Source organism: Danio rerio, chromosome 23 (assembly GCF_052040795.2).
Source record: "Danio rerio strain M-AB ecotype USA chromosome 23, GRCz13ab, whole genome shotgun sequence".
Classification (NCBI taxonomy): Eukaryota; Metazoa; Chordata; class Actinopteri; order Cypriniformes; family Danionidae; genus Danio; species Danio rerio.
Genome location: NC_141043.1, coordinates 26,147,649 through 26,169,592, shown reverse-complemented (window position 1 = coordinate 26,169,592; position 21,944 = coordinate 26,147,649). Strand labels below are relative to the sequence as shown.

Sequence of the window (21,944 nt, the reverse complement as noted above, 5' to 3'; positions counted from 1 at the left end):
AATTTACCATGATATAGTTAGTGTTCATTAATGAATAGACATACGGTTAAACATTTAATACACTACTGCTAAATGTAAATGCAATTTTTCAATCCAATCTCTTGGCCAGCAAAGATAATTCTAAATAACACGCACAAGCTCTATTTAAACTAAAACAAAGGACAATCACTTTAATGCGTGAGATGAAGGACTAGATAAAGATGGCCCCTCTTCCTGGGCCAGTAGCCTGTCATGTCTTCATGCTGACTGGCTGTAACTGGATTGAGGTTAGGAGATGAAAGCCTGAACACGCTGCTACACAGGCTAAAGCGCCGTGCGCCGTGCCGCTGCCAAGAGGATTGCCACACAAGCTGCAGGGATTATCCTGCTCTCCTGGTTGGCACGGGGAGGCTTTTCCAGTACATTCACCCAGGCCAAGACACCGCAGCCACAGGCCCCCCGAGACGCCGCTCCACCCTTGCTGTCTGGGATCTCTGTCTGACTGACTAAATCTTAAATATTTCCCAACTAGTAAGGGCAGTTAAGAGCAGGGTTTTCCCGTTTCCATTGCGGAGGAATGTGTTTGCGAAGGCTGCGGCTGTGAATTTTAGGTAGGGCAAAGGATTTAGATCCGATCCCTGCCTTAAACCGGGTCAGGATTAGTGTGAATGCTTGGATGCCAGGTGTTGAGTAGAGATGTGAATATATGCTTTGGGGGGAAGAGCTGCCAAATCTGTGTTGGGAAAAATGCCTGACTGGAAAGTTTTTCCATGTTTATAACATTCTCTGAAACAGGTGTCATGTGCAATGGACATTACTTGTGCTACTGGGACTTTATTATTCTATAAATATAAAAGGTCTGATAACTTTTTTTATATTTAAAAAAAATCTTTTCATTTCATTTTTTCATTTTTCATTTTTTTTGTAGAAACGATAGTGGTCAGAATAACAAATATTACAACAATTATTGTTTTCATAAAACAATGAAAGTAAAAAAATTTTATGAAATCTGAAACATGGCACATTTTTTATTTAATGCAAAAATGGAAAGAAATAAATTTTACATTTTGAAACATTTGCAAACCTGTAATAAATAAACTTCATAGTATTAAAAACAAATACTATGAAAGTCATTTATTATAAGTTTACAACATTTTTCAAAATATCTTCTTTTGTGCTCAAAAGAACCAAAAAAATCTCAAACTGCTCAATGAGATGCCCAAACTAGGACCTGCGTGCCAAAGTTGGCCCATGGTAACCTTGGATTTAGCCCGCGATTTCATCTGAGAAGAGAGGAAGAATGATGGGCATGGTTTAGAGATTGTCATTTTAAATCTAATGTAACCTTTTGTTTGTTTTATTGTTAACAGCTAACTGAAATTAAATGTTTCAATTAAATATTGTAAATTAATCAGATTTAGTTTAAATGTACATACTGTCACCTGATGGATAGAGGACAATGCAGAGACTTTGGTTGAGCAAATCACGAGAAAGGCAGATTCTGTGTGCGTGACTAGTGTATTCAGCATTGAACTCCACTGTTCACTTATGTTTTTATTGCAAAAATTATCATTCAGTTATAGTGCATTAGTTAAAATTATTTAAAGTAAAGTTTTTTTTATTTTTTTTAAATATTATGAAAGAAACTCAGAAATTGACCGTGGCAACTTTAATGTATTATAGTTTGGTATATTTTCCCTGGGCCAATGGCTCATAATGATATTTTTGTTTTGTTTTTTTTGCCCTTTTATACGAAAATCTTTGGGCATCCCTGCCTTGTAGTATGTTAGTTGATACACCTCTAATTGCTGCCCTGTGTAACAAAAGTCTCTTTTTTATGTTTAACTTGACTAAAAATCAGCAGTCCTAAAATACAATGCTCACAGCACCTAACAAATGTCAATAAACTCTGCAAAGATACGTCTGAAGCATGTCTATATAAACCTATAATTAAAAATAATGCTGTGTAAGGCCTGAAATAAATATACTGTCTGCAAACATTTGAACGCAGTGGTCCTAACTACCCAAGATAGATATTGTGTATTGTTAGACTACTAATATATTAGACTACTAATAAATATTTGCATTGTATTTTAAGCATTGCTGCACATGAGATTATAGCTATTGTATATGATAGTGTAAACTTTTACTTTTTTCATATGCTATTTTATCAGAATTGGTTTACATAAACAAACGCTTTTGTCAAACAATCAGATGCATGGGAGTGAAATGAAAGGAAAAGAAATATTTAAAATTTGGAAAAGCTTTATCAAATTTTATGCAAGCTGAACTCATTGTCCTTTGTTAATGCTGTAAAATATGCATGTTCAACTGTCAAGCACTCATACAATGAGACGATGTTGATAGGCACCTCAGCTAAAATCAGTATATTAAAGTAATTCTTCACCCAAAATGAAAATTGACATTTATTCAACTTTTACATGTTTCAAACCTTTGGGTTTTTCTATTAAACACACAAAAAAAGTAAAAAAGAAAACTGGAAACCTGTAACTATTGACTTTCATAGTATCTGTTGTTCCTGCTATGGAAGTCAATGGTTACAGGGTATCAGAGTTCTTAAAATATTTTCTTTTGTGTTCAACAGAATAAAAAGTGATTGTATTTAAGCTTTTGGGTTAAATACCCTTTAAGTTGCCTAAACATCCAAATATACATATCTAGCTATATGGTTCAGATATTTAGAGAGTCCAGATATTTATTTAGTAGTGTTTCTTGAGTGATGAGTTGTGGATGTTTGTGTTTTTCTGTTAAAGGATGGTCTTGTGGAGCAGTTGTATGACCTCATTCTGGAGTGTTTCCACACACAGGCCTGCAGCATTGGCTTCCCTGAGCTAGCTCTGCCCACCATCATACAGGTACTGTTTTTACACTCTCTTTGGCCATTCACTTTACTTTCTAACATTTTACCCCCAACAGGTAGGCCTGTCACAATAATCAATATATCAACTTCTCACAGCACAAGGACATCACCTCTATCACTTTTGGTGGTGCGATATATATTGCCAATACATAAAAAACAATTCTAGCAACTTTTTAAATGTTTGTGTAACATTTCTATCTCAGTGTCAGTATGGTTAAAAAAACACTTTAGTATTTACTATGAATTACTGTAGTATATTTCTATGTGAGTGTCTGAAAACTGAAAATAGATCACAGTCTCGGTTACTTTTTACGTTGCACTTTTTTGTAACATTTATTATGATTTATTTAGGATACGTGCTGTCACATTCTGACTCCAATGCTTAATTATTAAATTGTTAAAATGACTATAATTAAATGAAGTATTCTTAAGAATAAAATATTATGTGTTCTTTGAAAGAGTGTAATTGCATTTTGATGATAAACTGTGATTCTGGCATTATATTAATAAGTGACATAAAATGGTCTTAAATTTACAATAATAATGTTTAGCACAATATTTTTTGATTTAATATATCCTACAACAAAAAAAATTGATATTGCGACAGGCCTACCAACAGGTCATAATAGGTTAAAAGTATGGAGTGTGCACAACTGTTGTATTTAATAGCTTGACTTTTGCATTTATCTGGACTTTGTGTTTTCTTTACTATTGTGGCAGTTGCTTGCCCCAAATTCTCATTAGCCACATTTCCACTGGCGAGTTTAAATCAAGTATGCTAGAGTATGTCTGGTCTTGCAAAGCCTGACTTTAAGGCTGAAGGTCTGGACTCCATCACAGACTTCGTTGGCAAGTGACATGTAAGGCAACCAATCACCATCATTTTTAGGAGTGTTGAAGTATAAAGTTGATTTAGTAGATTGGTGAGCGTGTTTTTGTTTACACTAAATGCCTCAAGCACAAATTTTGGATGTTTTAGTCTGTGGAGATCGTCACATATGTTTAAGGGCCTACTCACACTATGCTATTCGTATCGTGCCCAGGCCCGTTTCCTTGGCCAGCCCTGGTCTGGTTTGAAGAGGTGGGCCTGAGCGTGGTTCACTTGGGCTCGGTACGCTTGTAGCGTGAGCGCAAAACGCGCCAAAGCCCGAAACTGAAAGCAAGACGTGACTTTTAAGGGACTGTTTCATATGGATTTATTAATCATTCTTACTGTAAAGTGAACGCAAACTGCCGTAGTTGATTAAATACGCAAACCCCTCACTGAACGACAGCTGCGCGCCTTCAGCAGACCTCCTCATTCCTGCAGCATGAGGACTTTATGACAAAAGTGGCGGATTTGTTCGTGAAATATCTGACTGCGTGTCACCGCATCCCTAAGGACTGTTTGGCAGGATATTTGACTGCATTTCACTGCATATCATACGACTTAAACAATATAACTAGAGAAATCTCCACTGTGCAGAGCGAGAGCGCTCACTGAACAGCGCAGCAGCGATGACGTAAGCATGCCCAGGCCCGATTGTATGTGAGTGCAGGCCGTCGTGGGAGACGGGAGGGGGAACAAGCGTGCTTTGGCCCGGTTCGAGGCAACTGTACATAGTGTAAGTACGGCCTAAAAACCCGATAGGCACTTTTTGTCACAGTTAGAAAACAGTTTTTGCATCACAGTAATGTTATGTAATAAGTAATTAAGTAATTTTAGCTTGGCAAGTAGAAATAGAGAAAAAAACTCACAAAGTAACTTAATTCAAGTCATGCCCCAAAGACATAACTTCATATGAATCGAGTAAAACAGTCTTGATTGAGTGTGTGTTGGAATTGAAATGAAGCAGCTTCATTTCATTCTCTTTCTGTTGTCTATTATCAGCATTAGTCTGGTGAAGTCATTTGTTATTAGCTCATTATTAGTCCCATCCCCCTACTGGGATCATGCTCGGGCATGGTCCAGTAAAATCCATAACCTTTTAGCACTGTATTGTGTGAATTATTGCGTATGTCAGCTTAATAATACTTCACTCTCATTAATGCTGTTCATTTGAAACATTAGACCTTTAACTTATTTATTTATTTTTCCAGCTTAAAGAATTAAATAGAATTGCTCGTATTTTTAGTGAAATTTTATATAAACAAAAAAATGAATCTGTATTTTCTGCATCAATTTTATCATAAAGCCTACCAGCTAATGAAGTTGCTGTATTTAGACTTATTAACCCCTCATACAGGCATCCCTGTAATCACAAATAAACAGTAGCATGGATCTTTCTATATAATTAAACACATCACTAACAACTTATTCTGCATTCAGCATTCACTTCTTTCAGTTTGTTTCTGCAATCCTCAGACTTTTATGGCTAGCCTTTATCTCTAACTTGCACTGTTCTAGTATGTGTGGGAATCTTTTGGTACAATTCTGGGGGTCACAATCCAATTCCAAAACAATTATCAGCCTACATTTTTCTAATTTCTTCAGCTGTACATTTACATCTTTGCAACTTAACATTTCAACCAAAATTACAGTTTCTAAGCTTTTGTTCAATAATTGGATTGTATTACAATACTGTCATCTTGTAAATCAAAATAGATTTTATTAAAGAATTATTCAAGATGAACAAGATTGAAAGTAAAAAAAAAATGCCGGATTACAGCACAAAGAGCAATTATTAAGAACAGACTGTCATATTCCAAGAGAGAGAGAGACCTTGTCAAATTATAATTCTTTTAAAAATATTTTCCAAGTGCTGTCTAACAAAGAGAATTTTTTTTCAACACATTTTAAACAATAGCTATAATAACTAATTTCTTATAAGGACATTTTTTTGTTTTTGCCATGATGACAGGAAATAATATTTGACTAGGTTTTTTACAAGATAGAATTAGACTTAAAGCATTAACAAGCTTTAATACATAATCATTTTTCATAGATTTGCAACACTTTACAGGAGGCCTAGTTCACTTTCATTATCTGCGTTTCCACTATCGCGGCTAAAGCGAGTGTGCCAGGGCCAGTCGCGTTTCCACTGTCACTTCCAGGCCTGATTGGGCCAAGCGGGGCTTCCTCAGGGCCAGCGGCCAGCCTTTTTCGGCCTGCCGAATACCTTGGGCCAAAGAAGGCCAGCTGGGGCTTCGGGGTGGTATGGAAAGCCATTACACTAGTTTTCCAATCGTGAATACATGTGCCAAAAATAAATAAATGAATAGGGGAAGGAAAAACATATAGCTGGTCAGTTTAAGATATTTAAATTAATACAGTTTGGCCATTCCATAAAGGACCTTATAGGCTAGGGGTCTTTTTGCTTATAATCGCCCTTATGTTTCCCCTAAAAATGTAAGGCTGTTGCATAAAATAATAAAGTAGTTTTAGGTGCAGGTTAACAGGTTTTACAGGTGCAACAATGTGCCTTGATGTACTTGAATGCTACAGATGTGTTATCCTACACCAGTACAAAGTAACTTGTCAAATAAATGAACAAGGAAGATTATTTAGAGTTTAAATTATTTAATTATCTTGTTTATGAAGACTGCAGAGTGATACATGAAAAAAAAAATGACTTCGAAATTTTTTTAAAGTATTTTGTGATATATGGTAAAATGTGCCCCCAAAAGTACAAGTGGCCCCTGAACTGAAAAGGAGTTCAGTATTTTGATGACAGCCTTTTCACGGGTTAGCTAATATAATTTCATAATGCAAATCTTAAATTCATGCTAACCAACAAATGATCAAAGAAAATATATTAATGTAATTTAAATATATAAAATATGAATTGATGTTTACTTTAAACTTTAATTATATTGTTCTAATAAAATTATTTTGAAAAAGATTTTGTCAAATAAAAGATTTTTCTAGAGTTATCCACCATAATTTTGTGGCTCAAAAGTATCGGTTCAGGCACTGTTTTGGCATCGATATCGTTTTAATAATATCGATTTAGCACCGGTATTGAAAAAAAAAAAAAAACGATACCCAACCCTAGTCCTGAAACACTTAACTCTTTCTTTTACTTAAGATAACCAAATAATATGCAACATCCTTAAATTATTCTCTTAAATAAAGGGGAATTACCTATTAAGTTTAATATAGCCTAGGGAAAAATTATGTTTTAGTCTCTTTGGAGCATTGGGCTGAATGTTTGACAGCGTCTATAAAAACTAGAATGTTATAAAATACATTTTATACGGAGTTGTTACTGGAAAATTTCATCCCTCCGATGCATCTCTCCGTTAGTGACAAGACCACTCGATGCACAATTCCAATAGTCGGTCAGCGAGTAAACAAATATAATCAATGAAAATACATAGGCTTGTGTGTATAGACATAATGTAATGCTGTACTGCAGGGGTGTCCAAACTTGGTCCTGGAGGGCCGGTGTCCTGCATAGTTTAGCTCCCAACTTTCTAGCATAACTAGAAAGAGCTTGATTAGCTGGTTCAGATGTGTTTATTTGGGGATGGAACTAAGATATGCAGGACACCAGCCCGCAAGGACCGAGTTTGGACACCCCTGCTGTACAGTAACGTGTAATTTGTTTGTTTCGGTTGTCTTCATTTTAATTGTTTTTTGATGATGAGATGCTGTGCTTTATCTGCCTGCTTAATTCCCACTGAATTGGGTGTGTTGTGTGACGTTTGATTCGTGGGACGTTCTGGCAGTGGGGTTTTTTGCGTGACATTCTGCAAGCTACTAGCCCGACAGTGGAAGCACGACATGATTTCGGCCTCACAGCTCAACCTCTTGGGCTATTGGCACGGCCCGTTCCGAAAAAACCCTGGCTTGAACTGGGTTTTTGCGTGGAAATGCGGCTATTCACAACCTGTCTTTGCAGAACTTAAGCCGTGGTGCTTTACTCAAAATGCAGTGTGTTATAGTAGTGACATGATTGTATTGTAGTCAGTCTCCATGCATCAAGTTAATGTCCACCTCTTTTAATGATTCTAAAACCACTGGCACACCGTAAGAGTTGTGCACCACATCAGTGATGGCAAGATTTCACTTTTGTGTTTTGATGAAATTGTGTGTGCACCTTTAAACGATTATTATTTTTATTGGTAGATTTTGTTCCCATACATGCCACACACTGTCCAGACCTAATTTGAACTTTTGAGAATCTTTTGAGACTTATGATCTTTTGAATCTCATTCTGAACTTTTGAGAATCGAATCAGAATTGTCAGAGAAATAATTGCGATGCATCAGATTTTTTTTCCTCCCAGCCCTAATCTCAAGTGGGACAGTGGCTTTTGAGAGGTGTTGAAGGCAGTGCTCAAGATGCCCAAACAGTCCTTATTACATACAAAACCCCAATTCACAAGCTGTAGTCCAGCTTCTTTTAGTCCTCACACCCCATCATACACATCCTCATACTTCCTCTAGCAACTCAGAAAACGCATACACCGCAGTGTTCACACTAACACACAGGCTGTCGGGTAAAAGCCAGCTTCTTTTACCATTGCTTCTTTCAGCCCTCTCTCTCACACAGACACTCTGGCCACATCCTCTATTCTCTCCAAAACCGAGCTCTCCTCGCTGCTGTTTAAAAATTCGGTTTTGAATATTTATTCCTTTGGCCCAGTCAGGTTTATTTATAATATCCACTCCCAGTTCTTTTCATTGGCCGAATTTAAAATTGCAGATTCAAGCAAAAAACATTGACATTAAATGTGTTTAGTGAGCTATTAAAGGGATAGTTTACCAAAAATGAAAAATCTGTTATTGTTTACTCGCCCTTTATTTGTTTCAAACCTGTACGAGATTCTTTCTTCTGAACCTAAAACGTGATAATTTGAAGAAATCTGTAACCATTGACTTCTATAATATTTTTTTCTTATCATTAAAGTTGCTGGTTACAGGTTTTCAGCTTTCTTCAAAATATCATCTTTTGTGTTCAACAGTAGAAAGAAACTCATAATGGTTTGGAACCACTTGAGGGTGAGTAAATAGTAAGTAAATGTTCGTTTTCATGGGTGAACTCTTGCTTTAAAGCAGTGGGTAATGTTTCTCTTTGAGGATAGTAAGGAATTCTTTCTGCATGTGATTTTAAATTCACAGTTTTTAGTGCCGTTTCGTTTATTTGCTCTTTCTCTTCATGCATGTTCTCTTTTGTTGGTCTCCTCAGCTGAAAGCGTTCTTGAAGGAATGCAAAGTGGCCAATTATTGCAAGCAGATGCGGCAGCTGCTGGAGAAGATACAGGAGAACTGCAGCCACATCACAGGACGAAGGCAGAAAGCTGCTTTTGGCGTGGCTGATGTCACAGCTGTGGTGAGTACACAAGATTGTGTGTATTAGCAATGGACAGAGAAGTCTGTATGAAATCAAAATAAATCTTGTTGTGCACAAATCAGCCATGGTTTTATCTCATAGTCTTTCAGCTAAATGTAAGGTAATATTAAAAAGGGCACACAAAAAAAATAAAACTTTTCAGACCATTGAAAATGTAGATGACTTTTGTTCTTTAATAGAATAGAATAGAGTTTTCTTAATGAATTGGTTGATAATAGAATAGAATAGAGTTTTATTAATGAATTGGTTGATAATAGAATAGAATAGAGTTTTATTAATTAGAATTAGAAATAGACTTTTATTAATGGAATAAATTGTTATTAGGGATGCACTGAAATGAATTTTTTGCCCTTAAACCAAAAATTCTGGATGCACTTATTTAAAATCTGAAACCAAATATGCTTTGTAATAATTATTTATTAGGGGTGTAATGCATTTACATGTACATGGTTTAGTTAGTCCCAAACATGGTACAGTGGTGAGTTCAATTCATGCACTTTAACAACAAATACAGTCAGTCCAGATGTACCAATCACTGGAATTGAGCAGTGCTGCTCCTTAAGACTTATTCATAAATTACCTGTTTTTACGTCTGATATCGCAAGATGAAGCAATCAGAAATGGTTCCGCCTTGATGCCATTGTCATGCCAACATAAGATTGCAACGCTTGTCCCATCAGTTCTTCTAATTGGTCCACTACTGTAGACTGACATTGAGCGCCACTGCATGTGAAAATTGAAACTGTTTTATGTGGTGCGAGTAAGTGTGTAATGGTCATGCATGTCCGTCATCTGCATTTACATAAAAACACATGGAAATATAAGATTGTGTCTCATCTTGTGTGTAAGTCAGTCAGTATGGGTCCTTTCTATATGCACACAAAAGACTGAACAGGAGTTGTTTACTTCCCCTGCTGTGATAGATGGGCACAGTGTTTGCATTTTCATTAAAAGATTTTGAAGCTTACAGAATCTTAAATTTATTACATAATTATTGTTTTCAGTTTTTTTAGGAGAGGGCTAAGCTTAACCTTTGAAAGTGTAGTACGCAGTATCCTAATTATGAAGTAATATTTTTATTATTATTGTTTACTTTGTGCTTTTGTTTCTGATAGTCGTTTCTCATTCCTGTTGTAATATACTCATATCTAACCATGACCCCAAAACCAATCTATGTTCCAAACTTGACTTCAGTGTCAGTTGCACCCAATTATTTACTATTTTATTAAATACTATTAAGTATTTTTGTAAGAGTTTTTAAATTTAACTCAACTTGAATTGTACTTATTTTAAAAAAATTAAACAACAAACAGACAAACCAATACAATACTTACATTTTACTGACAGTGCATTAGTTGTAATTTTTACAGCATTGCCATGACAGCACACTAGTAAGCTGCAGGAACAAGTGTATTACATAGAAATGTCTTGTCGACTGGTTATTTGAGCAGACCTAACTTTTCCATTGAGCATGTGCGGTTCATGCATAGATAAGTATACAGGTACATGAGCAGAATATCCACATAGCAGGAGTTAGCCAGGGGTGCGCTCCACTGCTGTTACATTTTGTTCGGCACAACAACAGACTGCCCCTGTGTGGCACAAATCATTTAAATGAATGGGTTTCATAGTGCAGTGCTTTACATGTCCAGTGTGAAAGCTGCTTCAAACAGTGCAGTGACCAGCTGGAGGGAGATTAAAACCAATGTGCTGAACGCTGCGGGGGTGTAGCATAGACTTTTCGCCTATTCTCTTTCATAAAAAATAATAGTAATTAAAATTACATTTTTGGCTGATAATCTTTTTACTTTGGTGCTTCCATAATTTCCAGCTTTAATTCAGAGCCTCTGCAAACAGTTCTGAGTATCTTCACAACATTTATTTATGTATGGAGAATGGGAAAACTTGCCCATGAGCTGTTTTTTTTTTTTTTTTAGATGAGAGAGGGAGGATGCATGTGTTTGGTTCATGAGAATATTAGTTGTGTTTATTGTCTATGCTGTGGTTTATCTGCAAAAAGTTGTAAACAAGAAGTGTCAGTTCAAATTTGAGTCATGATGTAACAGGAAGCTTGCCCTCTGAACCGGTAAACACACTCGAGATGATTTGCAGAGGTACCTACAACCTGTTCGCAGAGTGAATAAAAAAACAGTAAATGGCTGAACTAGTCTTTTAACTACCCCTTAAAGTGTATTTTAAAGGGGTGTTTGTTCAGCTGCTAAAATCACATAACTAGAGTATGCACATATTTTAATATGTGATCAGATTGGTTAGCTGGTTCAGACTATTTTTATTCACTGACTACCCTGTGGACTGCCCAAAAAGTATATACACAAACCAAGAAAGAATCTTGTTGTAGTCCCAACTAGCCATTTGTTGTAGGCCTTAAGAACAAAAATATTTTTTATAGTTGTAGATTTTTAATTAGACTTTATTTCATTTAAATTTTAGTTTTTAAAAATTAAAGTTGTAGAATAACTATAATATATTAATAATAAAAAAAATTTCATCTTTTTGACAACTGCTAAAAATTAACTTTATGTAATTCTTTTTGATCTTTGCTTTACCATTTTTTAAAACTGTTCTAGCTTTCATAAATACATTGTTTTAAGTTATAATTTGAGTAATTTCAGTGTGTTCTTTTATTACAAAAAAATTAAATGTAACTTTGTTTGTAAAATTTTTATTAGGCATTTTATCATGTTTTATTTTGATTGAAGATTTTAAAAAGAGTTCTTAAAATCTGTTAAAAATCTCTTCATTATAATCATGTGAGAGTCATAACTTTGCATATAAGGCTCTAATTGAAACAATACACAATAAATAGTTCACATAAGTGAAACCATAATCAAGGACTTAGCAATTAGAGTTATTAACATTACACACTGCAAACTGTAGCTGTTATATTGCATGTATATTTGTGTTTTTATATAAGTTAACTGAGTAACTTTTATTATTTTTATCTATTTGTTTTGACCAATTCCATTAACCCGAGGATGTTTTTTTTTTCCTCCATTCCTCCACAGTTTTTCCAATTGCACTGCCATAATAGCACTTGTTAGTCAGAGAGTTGTAAGCTTTAGGACCAGACATGGCAGTCAGATGTTTATTTTAGCTGTAAAAGCAGACCGTTATCCCTGCAGTTCCTCCTCTTTCCACCCACCTCAAACACCAGCCTGCCTTCCGTCCCCTCGCAGGTGACTGCTGGTCACCCACAGTCTTGGTCTGTGTTTGCGTGTTCAGAGCCCTGCGTGTTTACGTGTGAACACATCTGAGTGTGTGTTGCTGCGGCCAGTTGAAAACAGCATGTGGCGGTTGGCCTGCGGCCTGGTTGACCACACCACCTGCAGGTCAGGAAGTGCAGTCACAGGTCCTCAGACAGACGCACACACGGCCACCGTGGCATAGAATACTATTACGACCATAGCCTGACGCTGAGTTGGTGGCGGATATGAGAGCAGATGAAAGTAATGGAGCGGAAAGCTTTCTAATGCCATTTCTCTCAGCGAGAGACTCTGTGGAGGACGAGCAGACGTTAAGTGCTCCGTCTGCGGGCATGTGGTAACATCAATCCAGTTGCAGACTGAAGCAGATTTTGCGCTGACCAGAAGTATTGTTTTTTTGTTTTTTTTATAATAATATAAATATTATTAACTTCTCAGTTTTGATGGTGTGTATATTTTTTTTTTCTTTATCTTTTTTTTAAATTTAGTCAACTTTAATTAAATTTGTTTTATTCGTGTCATATATAATACAATTTTCATTTTATAGTATATTGTGTGAATAAATAATTACATTTCAATAAATGTGTTTATTAATTTTAATTAATGTGTTATAATTCATTTTGGTAACACTTTCATTTAGTACCTTTTCTCATAATAACTAGTAACTTGTTACCTGCTTTTTATTAAGATTTTTTTTTTGTTTATTAGTACGTATAAAGCACATTCTGCTATGATTTTATTCTACATCCATAATTATACCTAAACGTAATTACTAACTTGACTAACAGGCAACAATTTTGGAGTTTATTGAGGCAAAAGTCATACAGTAGTCAACATTTGAAATTGATCAAAACCTTTTATTAATGTTGTTCTAAACCTATTGATCAACACCCATTCTTGTCCTGTGACCATTTTTAAAATCTTTTTTGATCCACTTCAAATGTTATTATTATAATTTTCAAAGGTCTGTACTGGCCCAATACCCCCATAAAGGCCCGTTTCCACTGAGTGGTACAGTACGGTACCATACTATACCACTTTTTCGGCACCCTTTCAAAAGGATCCAAATACGAGAAAGAGTACCAAAAGGAGGAGCTACACGCACAGCTGACCGCTGATTGGTTACAGAAATACATCATGAGCTCGTGTAGAAGTAGCCAGAATGAAAACAAAGGAACCGCCATATTTTAAATACACAGCTGAGACATTACATCGTAATACTATATGCATATAAAAACGAGCCATGGATGACCAGAGCTCAAACCTTGTCGTTATCTTGATGTACAGCCACAAAGCCAAGATTAACAAAATCTGCCGTGTCCTGTTGTTGTTTTACGAGACTGTCTAAAAGTGTAAGCGGTTTTGCTTTCTCCAGGGAGCTCGCGATCGCGAAAATATTTGATATAACGAACTTCTTGAGCTGATAATAATAACCTGTGTGTGATTATTAAAGTGTCTTCGACATTGATCCTTTCAGAAAAGAAAAGGATAAACGAGAAAGTGAAGTGTGAAAAAACAAAGGAGAAGCCGAACAAAAGACTGTTTTAGCAACCAAAATCATGAACAAACTGCCACGTTTATCATTGCCTTTTGGACTATTATAAACTCTGAATGACAGAATTACTCTAACAGAGCTTACATGTGCTGGTGAAGATTACAGACACAGATGAGAGGTTTGCTCTGACTGTGGTCTATGTTGAGTGTTGTTTTTGAACCCAATTAAGGACTAAATGTATGCTGTGTCGATATTCTGTAATTGGTAACAAATCAGAGACTGTAGGGCAGGCCCGGCCCGGCGCCAGGAAGTCAAAACTGAGGGGGCACTTTAAATCCATAGGGGGGCACTAGACCTGGTGACTGATTTTGGTCTCTTGTTTCTTTCATTTAGGCTATTTATTCGCATTTATTATTACTTTGCATTACTGCCTAAGTTACTGACCTAAGGCAGTAATATAGGCTACTTTTTAATAGTAATAACAATACGCAGTTTCGCTATTACGAATTTTATTAACGATGGTAATGCATACCGCTTATTAATGCAGACGGATGATGGCTTCAGTGCAAAACGAGTGCTTTAAATCATATGTTATTCTCCTTATTTCCGTTTTATTTCAAATAACAGGTCTATGAATGTTTAAAGTTTTAGGTAAAGACGTCAAATTATGCCCACACATGCAAGGTGACCCACGATCAGACTATTCGTAACCGGTAAATAAATATAGTGAAATCAGCTTAACCGAGTCATCACGCTTCACGTAGCCTATATTATCCAACCAACATCAGTGTTAGGAAAAAGCTAAATGTGACAATCTAATGTCATTTAAAACAATTACTTAGTTACATTTTAAGGCATTAGTGTAGCCAGAAAAATACCTAAAAAAGATAGCTACCAAAATTCACGTTATTACCGTGAAAATTGGTTAAATTTTGCCACGGATAACACGCAACTCAATATGCTATATAACTTTTTTTCTCATCATTTTAAATGTAAAAACAAAGATTTATCTAAGGCTATTATAAGTGTGCTTTTTTCGTGATATTGTAAAACATCATAAACCATATGTACCATAGGTTACTAGGCCTACCCGTCATTTTATTTATTAATTATTTTATTTATTAAGCTTTTTTTAATAGCTTGTTTTCAGGTTATTTTCATTTTAGGGCCATGAGCTAAGTCAAAACAAACTCGATATGTTGTATTTTAGCTCTTAAAATAGATCTACAATATATTTTGTGTTGTTTAATTTTGCATGAGCAAAAAGCAGTATAGCCTAAATTACATATTTTTAAAAGATTATCATTCAGCCTACCTGCAGTGCACAAGGTTTCTCGGTTGATCCGCGGTAAATCCACTTAAGCACTATACCTATTCCATTTATAACACTGCAAACTTGACTTCGCAGGCCGATCATCTTTAAACGCAAAAGGCATTTATTATGTGTTATACCTTGACTGCAGTTGCATAATGGGATGTTTCTCTACACAACTGTAAAAGTGCGCTTTTAGCAAAATGAAAGCAAACATTCAGAGAGTTCTGCGTTTTGTCAATTTTAGCTTAATTGTAATAATATTAATAATAATATTAATAAATAAATTAAAATATTATTTATAGTGTAGCCTACTGTGGGACTGTGCAGTAAACTATTTATTTTTATTAAAACATTTTTATTAGGCTACATCTTCCCGAATAACTAATAAATGACTGGCAGTTGCGTCTCTGCTAAAATTAATTTAACAGCAAATTTCTTATGTGTTTTTTCCTTTTAGAGCTCAAGAGAGTTGTGTTTAAATAATTAGTTAACCAAAACATGTAATGAATTAAGCTGCTCCTATCATGTCACCCACTTTTCTCACTTGTGAGTTGAGTGCGCCTCCTGTGTGCGCGTTTTAAAGGCTATTTACGGGCACACCAGACCTGACGCGGGGACCGGATCTCTGGACTATAGGACCATTTTCATAATTCAATTGCTATGTCATATATTTTAAAATATTTAAATGTGTGTTCTGAAGGTTGAAACGACGGGAGTGTTAATAATTAATGACAGAAAGAATTTTCAGTTTGAGTGAACAATCCTTAATAAAAACTGGGGGGCACAAACTCTGTCTGAGGGGGCAATGCCCACCTTTGCCCCCCCGTAGCGCCGGGCCTGCTGTAGGGGTTTGTATGTACTCATATATGTTGCATTTATTTAAATATAATTGCAAACGTTACAGTAGGCTATTTCTTACTGTCGTTGATCTGCAGTTATAATCAAATTATGTTCATAGAAAAGTTAGTAATAAACATTTAAACACAAGTTTTTATATGTTTAAAGCATCTGTTTAGTGAGACCACATATGATATGTGAACGACAAGTACAGCTTTACTGTAGACATTTATTCGAGCGATAATGACGTCGACTGAAACTCTGTCGTATACCACGCCCACCAAAAGGGTACCCCTGGTAGTGAAAACGCAAGCCTAATAAAGGTGACCCGTACTGTACCAGTCAGTGGAAACGGGCCATAAGTGGTTCCGTTCTCTCATCAGTTATAATAGAATAACTTTTGCATAGATTATGATAGGCATTTTTTCCCTATGATAACTAACATGTGTAGGAACCACCAATATTAATTGCAGCAACCTAGACTACACAGCACCTGAAAGGTTCTCTTTCAAATTTTTGTTTACAAAAAAGAAAGTGCCTCTTTTTTGGAGGGGTTTATTATTACACAGGCAACATATACAATTATTTTAATCACTTTCAACAGTGTTTTATGAAAACTTAAAGGGTTTTCTTTTAAAAGATATCAAACTTTTCACCTCTGCTTGTGGATTTGGAAAGCTTTTGAATTTTGATTTGTTGAAAATAGCACTTGACTTTAAGATGTTAATGGTTTATTATTTGTGAGAATTGTACCTTAAAATATAGTGACCTTAATTTTAAACCTTATTGTTGCCATCCATTTTAGATTTCAGGGCTGCTAAAATCACATACATTTAAAATGAACTTTAAAAATGTTGTTATACATTCCTTTTGGTTTAAAATGCTTAGTGACTATTTTAGTGTTTCATTATTTGTCATTTTAGTGTGTGATGTTTGTACTTTCTTTTAGTAAAGTTCTCAACATTCTATAAAAAGAAAATAGTAAAACTATTTTTTATGTTCATCATTTTTATTAGACTTTATTCATTCATTCATTCTTTCATTTTCTTTTCGACTTAGTCCCTTTATTAATCATGAGTTCCCACAGAGGAATGAACCACCAACTTATCCAGCATATGTTTTACGCAGTGGATGCCCTTCCAGCTGCAACCCATCACTGGGAAACACCCATACACTCTCATTCACACACACAAACACTAGAGACAATTAGCTTATCCAATTCACCTATAGCACGAACATGGGGAGAACATGCAAACTCCACACAGAAATGCTAACTGACCCAGCAGGGACTCGAACCAGTGGCCTTCTTGCTTTGAGGCGATCATGCTACCCACTGCGCCACTGTGACACACTAGACTTAATTTAACTTTAAATGGGCAAAGGATATCTCATTATCAACTTTCTGAAAATTTTGTATATGTTTTTTCTGTATAGGTTTTGTTTTTATGAACTAAATTGACCTTCAACTCTAATAACTGCAATTTTGAATGTACTAGAACTTCTATGTTAAGCTGCTTTAACACAATCTACATTGTAAAAGTGCTATAGAAATAAATATCAATTGACTTAAATGTATTGTTTAGCACATTTTTTATATATTTTTTTATTTATTTATTTTTTAATAAAAGTTTTTATTTCAATAAAAAATCCTGGTCCCGCCAGCGATGATTATGACAAAGCTGGTGTGGAGGGAAAAAAATGAGGGGACGGCAGGGGTGAAGGTTGTGAGAGAAGGTGAGAAGTTGCTTCCTCTCTGGGGCGAGATCTCGGCTCCATTCATCTCTATCTCCGCTCTCATTTGTCACCCCTGCCGACGCACAGCCCGTTCATCTCTCCTCCCTGCCCCTTGCTGTCTCTGGCCCGACTCGTGCTTCTGATAAATATTTAAGGCCGTTTAAAACTGAAATGAAAGAGGGGTGGAAGGGTCTATCTCTCTCCTCTGTGTAATGTTGAGCCGTAGGGAGGGATGCAGTAGGGCAGAGCATGCAGACAGCATGGCACCACGCCGGGGCGCGTCTGTCGCCGGGCTCTGGCCAGCAGGAACGATGTCCTTTAGTAACGAGGGTGGCATGGCAAACTTCTCACCCAGCACTGCCGCCAGCACAGCTGCATAAAGCCGCATGCTCCACAGATCAGTCCAACAAACAAATATATGTCTCTACGGATCGTACCAGTGCCTCCAGCAGATCTAATGCTTAAACACAATGCCACTATTCATGCAACAGCTAAATATATCTGTACTATTATAGTTTTTTTTTATTGTCAGTTATCATTTTAAATAACTTTTTATCATTAATTTTGTGCTTTTATGTTACTTTTATTAGTTTTTATTAAGTTTCCAGGATCAATGCTTTGAGAACTTGAATTTTTGCAGTTCATTTTAGCCTGAGCACCATCCAAGCACCATAATGCACACAGTGAACCAATCAGGATTTGCTTCCATAATGTTCACAGCAGTAGTTAAACAGATGCTTCGAAAGGATGAAGCTCTTAGTTTGCCAGGCAGCACATCTTTGCCACTCATGTACACATCTGTTGGCTTTGGTTGTGTCTGTTGCAACAAGGAAGGAGCATTTTGCAGTTTCGATCATTTTCGCCATCTTACAAACCACTGCAAATTGTTATAAATAAGTTAAGCTAACTGTAGACTGAAGTTGAGATTTATTACCGTCTATTGAATTTAGAGGTCAACTAATCTCATTTTACTTGATCAATATCATCCGCAAAGACCTTTAAGGAAAGGCTGGCGGAGATTCACTCTCTCACTCTCTCCTCTGCCCTTGTTTCCTTCTGGTAAACATTTATTTTTGCTGTGATGGAAAAAGGTGTGCACCAAGGGCCTCTACTAGGTCCGCTTCAGTTTTTTAAAAATGGCTAAAATCGACTTGATGCTTAATTAGTTTGACTAAAGGGTATAGCAGTAGACCCTACAATATATCAACTTTTTTTAAGTGATGCAGGCGGACTCTGTTTTTCGGGGAGGGGTTATTGATCAGCAATAACAGAGCAGCCCTGTGTGTACTCATCATGTCTTACAATAGTACTTTTCGAGTAACTTCATGGCTTTATTTTGTTGAGAAAGTGTATTGAGATCCCTTTTGTTTAGTTCTCCTATGGGTGAACATGGAGAAGCATTCATTGTGTGTGTTTATTTTGCTGTGTTTACAGGCAGCCTGGGAGAAGCTGGTAGCAGAGGAAGGCACTCCACTCACTAAATATTACAGCCAGTGGAAGAAACTTCGGGAAAAGGAGATTCAGCTGGAAATCTCAGGAAAAGAAAGGGTAAAAAAAGCCAAATCCACAGCAATTATCAGGATTAAATCCAAATAATTCAAACCACATTTTGCATTTAGACAGAACGTATCTGAACCCTCATGTTTCACAACTAAGAGCCACAGTACAATGCGGTTGTTTGATCTGCAGGAAGAATCAATTTATTTTGATTATGTCATTGAAATTGCTGTTTATCCCATCGCTATGTTAATTCTTCTTCTCTATTAAACGCACAGATGTGGTCCATCTTTGCGAACTAACGTAGTGCTAGTTTTGTCAAAGTACCTACTGTGTGGTTTTGTTTGTGTGTGCGCGTGTGTGTGGAGAGCTGGAGAGTGTCCATAGGGAGATAATGGAGATGACACCAGGCGGAGTGTTGGCGTCTAGGAAGCGGCAGATTGGCGGAGGAGGCGGCAGGGCTATTGCTACAGGAAGAGTATTATAGCGCTCAGGGCTGCGTCCCAGGCTTTGATCCACTGAGTCCCCACGCTCAGATCTGATTACCACTGCCTCCCTCCTGCCTCCACTGCCTTTGCCACTTCCTCCAATACACATACTCATACTTATATCCTATTGTGTTTTAGGGGACAATGTAGCTTTTGGTGTTTGTAAACATTTCTTTTATTATAATTCCATTCATTGACATTTTTTATTATACTCTATTTTTGTTATTTTAAAGAAGACATAAATGGATAAAATATGTTAAATATCCAATCTCAGCAGTGACATCGGACTAATGAGATGGAAGGAAACTCACAGAATAGCTCATTGTACATCAAATAAACACTTCTTTTTTTTCCTTCTCAATATCTCCGCTAGATCTGGTCTAAAACTAAATTTGTAACAAAAAAAACAAGCATTTCATCAGCATTATTTTCTCATTAATGTCATGTCTGCCGTGTTTTGTTCAAGTTTTTTTTCCCCAGTTTTGATTAATGAGAGTATTTAATGATCTTTTTTCTCCCCATCGCTTTTTAATTTAGATGGAAGACTTGAATCTTCCTGAAATCAAGCGCAAGAAGGCTGAAGAGAAGAAAGCAGACAAAAAGGAGTTCAAGGGTCTCTTTGAGTCAGATAGCGATGATGATGATGATGACAATCTGTTCCAATCCAAAGGTAAGGCCTTCATTAATATATATCACCTTTTTACCACAATGCAGCCAAATACTGTACAAATACATGGTTAACACATGCAATGGGAATGCTGCTAGGGCTGGACGATATATGGCAAAAATGCAATCTTGACAATTATTTTCCATACTGAACGATAATGATGTATATTTCGATATAAGTTGTTAACGCTTCCAAATTTAAAAGAGTAGCTCGACAATGACTGAAGCCATAAAAATTAGAGGGTCGATTAAATAGCATACCATATTTTTGGATTATAAATTTGGTACATCTCTAATATCAACACACTTTTAGATTCCCATTGTTTCATATTTCTGCTGTGTGATTGGCTCTTCAATATCAATATAGAGTAAAAAAGTCCAGAGCGTATCATTGTTATTGACATAAATTTTACTGCGATTCGATATAATATTGTTCATCGGCCCAGCCCAAGTGGTGCTTATCTTTTTATTTTTTTCCTGTAATGCCTTTCCTTGTCACTGGGAGGCTGTAGTCCATCGCACTGCACTGTCAAAATAGTCTCATCATCTGAGAGATGAGTTCAAAAATGCAAAGTATAAACATAACTGATCTCTTGAAATGTAGCTTTGTTGTATTTTTGATCAACATTAAATATTATTCACAACCCATGATGCAACATTTCTGCAGGAAAAAGTATGCTCAGAAGGAAAAAGCAGATAATTTAGGGACATTGTTTTGTTAAGTCTAATCTGTTAAACATGGTCTCTGCATGACCAGGGATGAAAAATAAGAGGGTTTGATAAAGCTTAGCAAGTTCTAATTTGATAAAGGATTATGAAGATTATTTTTTTCTATAGTTAAATAATATTTACAGATGAATCAGGAATGTGGATTAATACAGATGAGTCTAATTTGATTTCATGGTGGCTTTGAAGTATCAGGTTGGTTTATTAAAGTATCATTCTTATGCTGTTTTAAAGACACAATGTAGTTTTGAAGGTATCCAACAATAGGTTAACATCCATCTAGATCTAAACCTTTCATAAAATTACCTCTTTTCTCACAATGTCTAAAATGGTTCAGTCAAAGATCTGGAACCCCATGAATAAAAGTTTGTATACATTACATTTCAAGTGCACATACATACATACCTGCATACATACAGTGCTCAGCATAATTGAGTCCATCCAATTTTGAAAATGAATATTTTTATCCATTTCTCAGTAAATACAGGTTATATATATTGGTGCATTTGAACAAAACTTATTTATAAAACAGAAATATTTATTTAAAAAAATAATAATATTTGTCACAGGACATCTTTAGAAATGGGATGATAATACATTTAAATTCATGCAAAATATTGCAAAAATAAATAAACTACAACATTTCAAACAAGATTGTATTTATTTTTGTTTTTCTTGATTTCTGCTGTTTTTGTTTATTTTATTTAATATACAATATTCCCTAACATAAGTTTGAGCTGCAAATTTTTTAACCATTATTGTAAGTTATTTTGTTAGATAAGCTCCAGATTTGGCTTCAGTACTGACTAATATAATGTATATGCA

The 21,944-nt window shown here is 35.8% G+C and overlaps 1 protein-coding gene across 4 annotated transcripts in view; it reads left to right on the top strand.

Annotated features, from left to right (window-relative positions):
* Positions 1–21,944, top strand: part of noc2l (NOC2-like nucleolar associated transcriptional repressor) — a 50,655-nt gene that overhangs the window by 19,679 nt on the left and 9,032 nt on the right. For 2 of the 4 annotated variants that reach the window (NM_001003830.2, XM_087306154.1), the window contains 4 exon segments: positions 2,754–2,855; positions 8,973–9,116; positions 19,177–19,290; positions 20,265–20,397. In NM_001003830.2, the coding sequence (NP_001003830.2) occupies positions 2,754–2,855; positions 8,973–9,116; positions 19,177–19,290; positions 20,265–20,397 (493 nt within the window). 4 annotated transcript variants of the gene reach the window in all.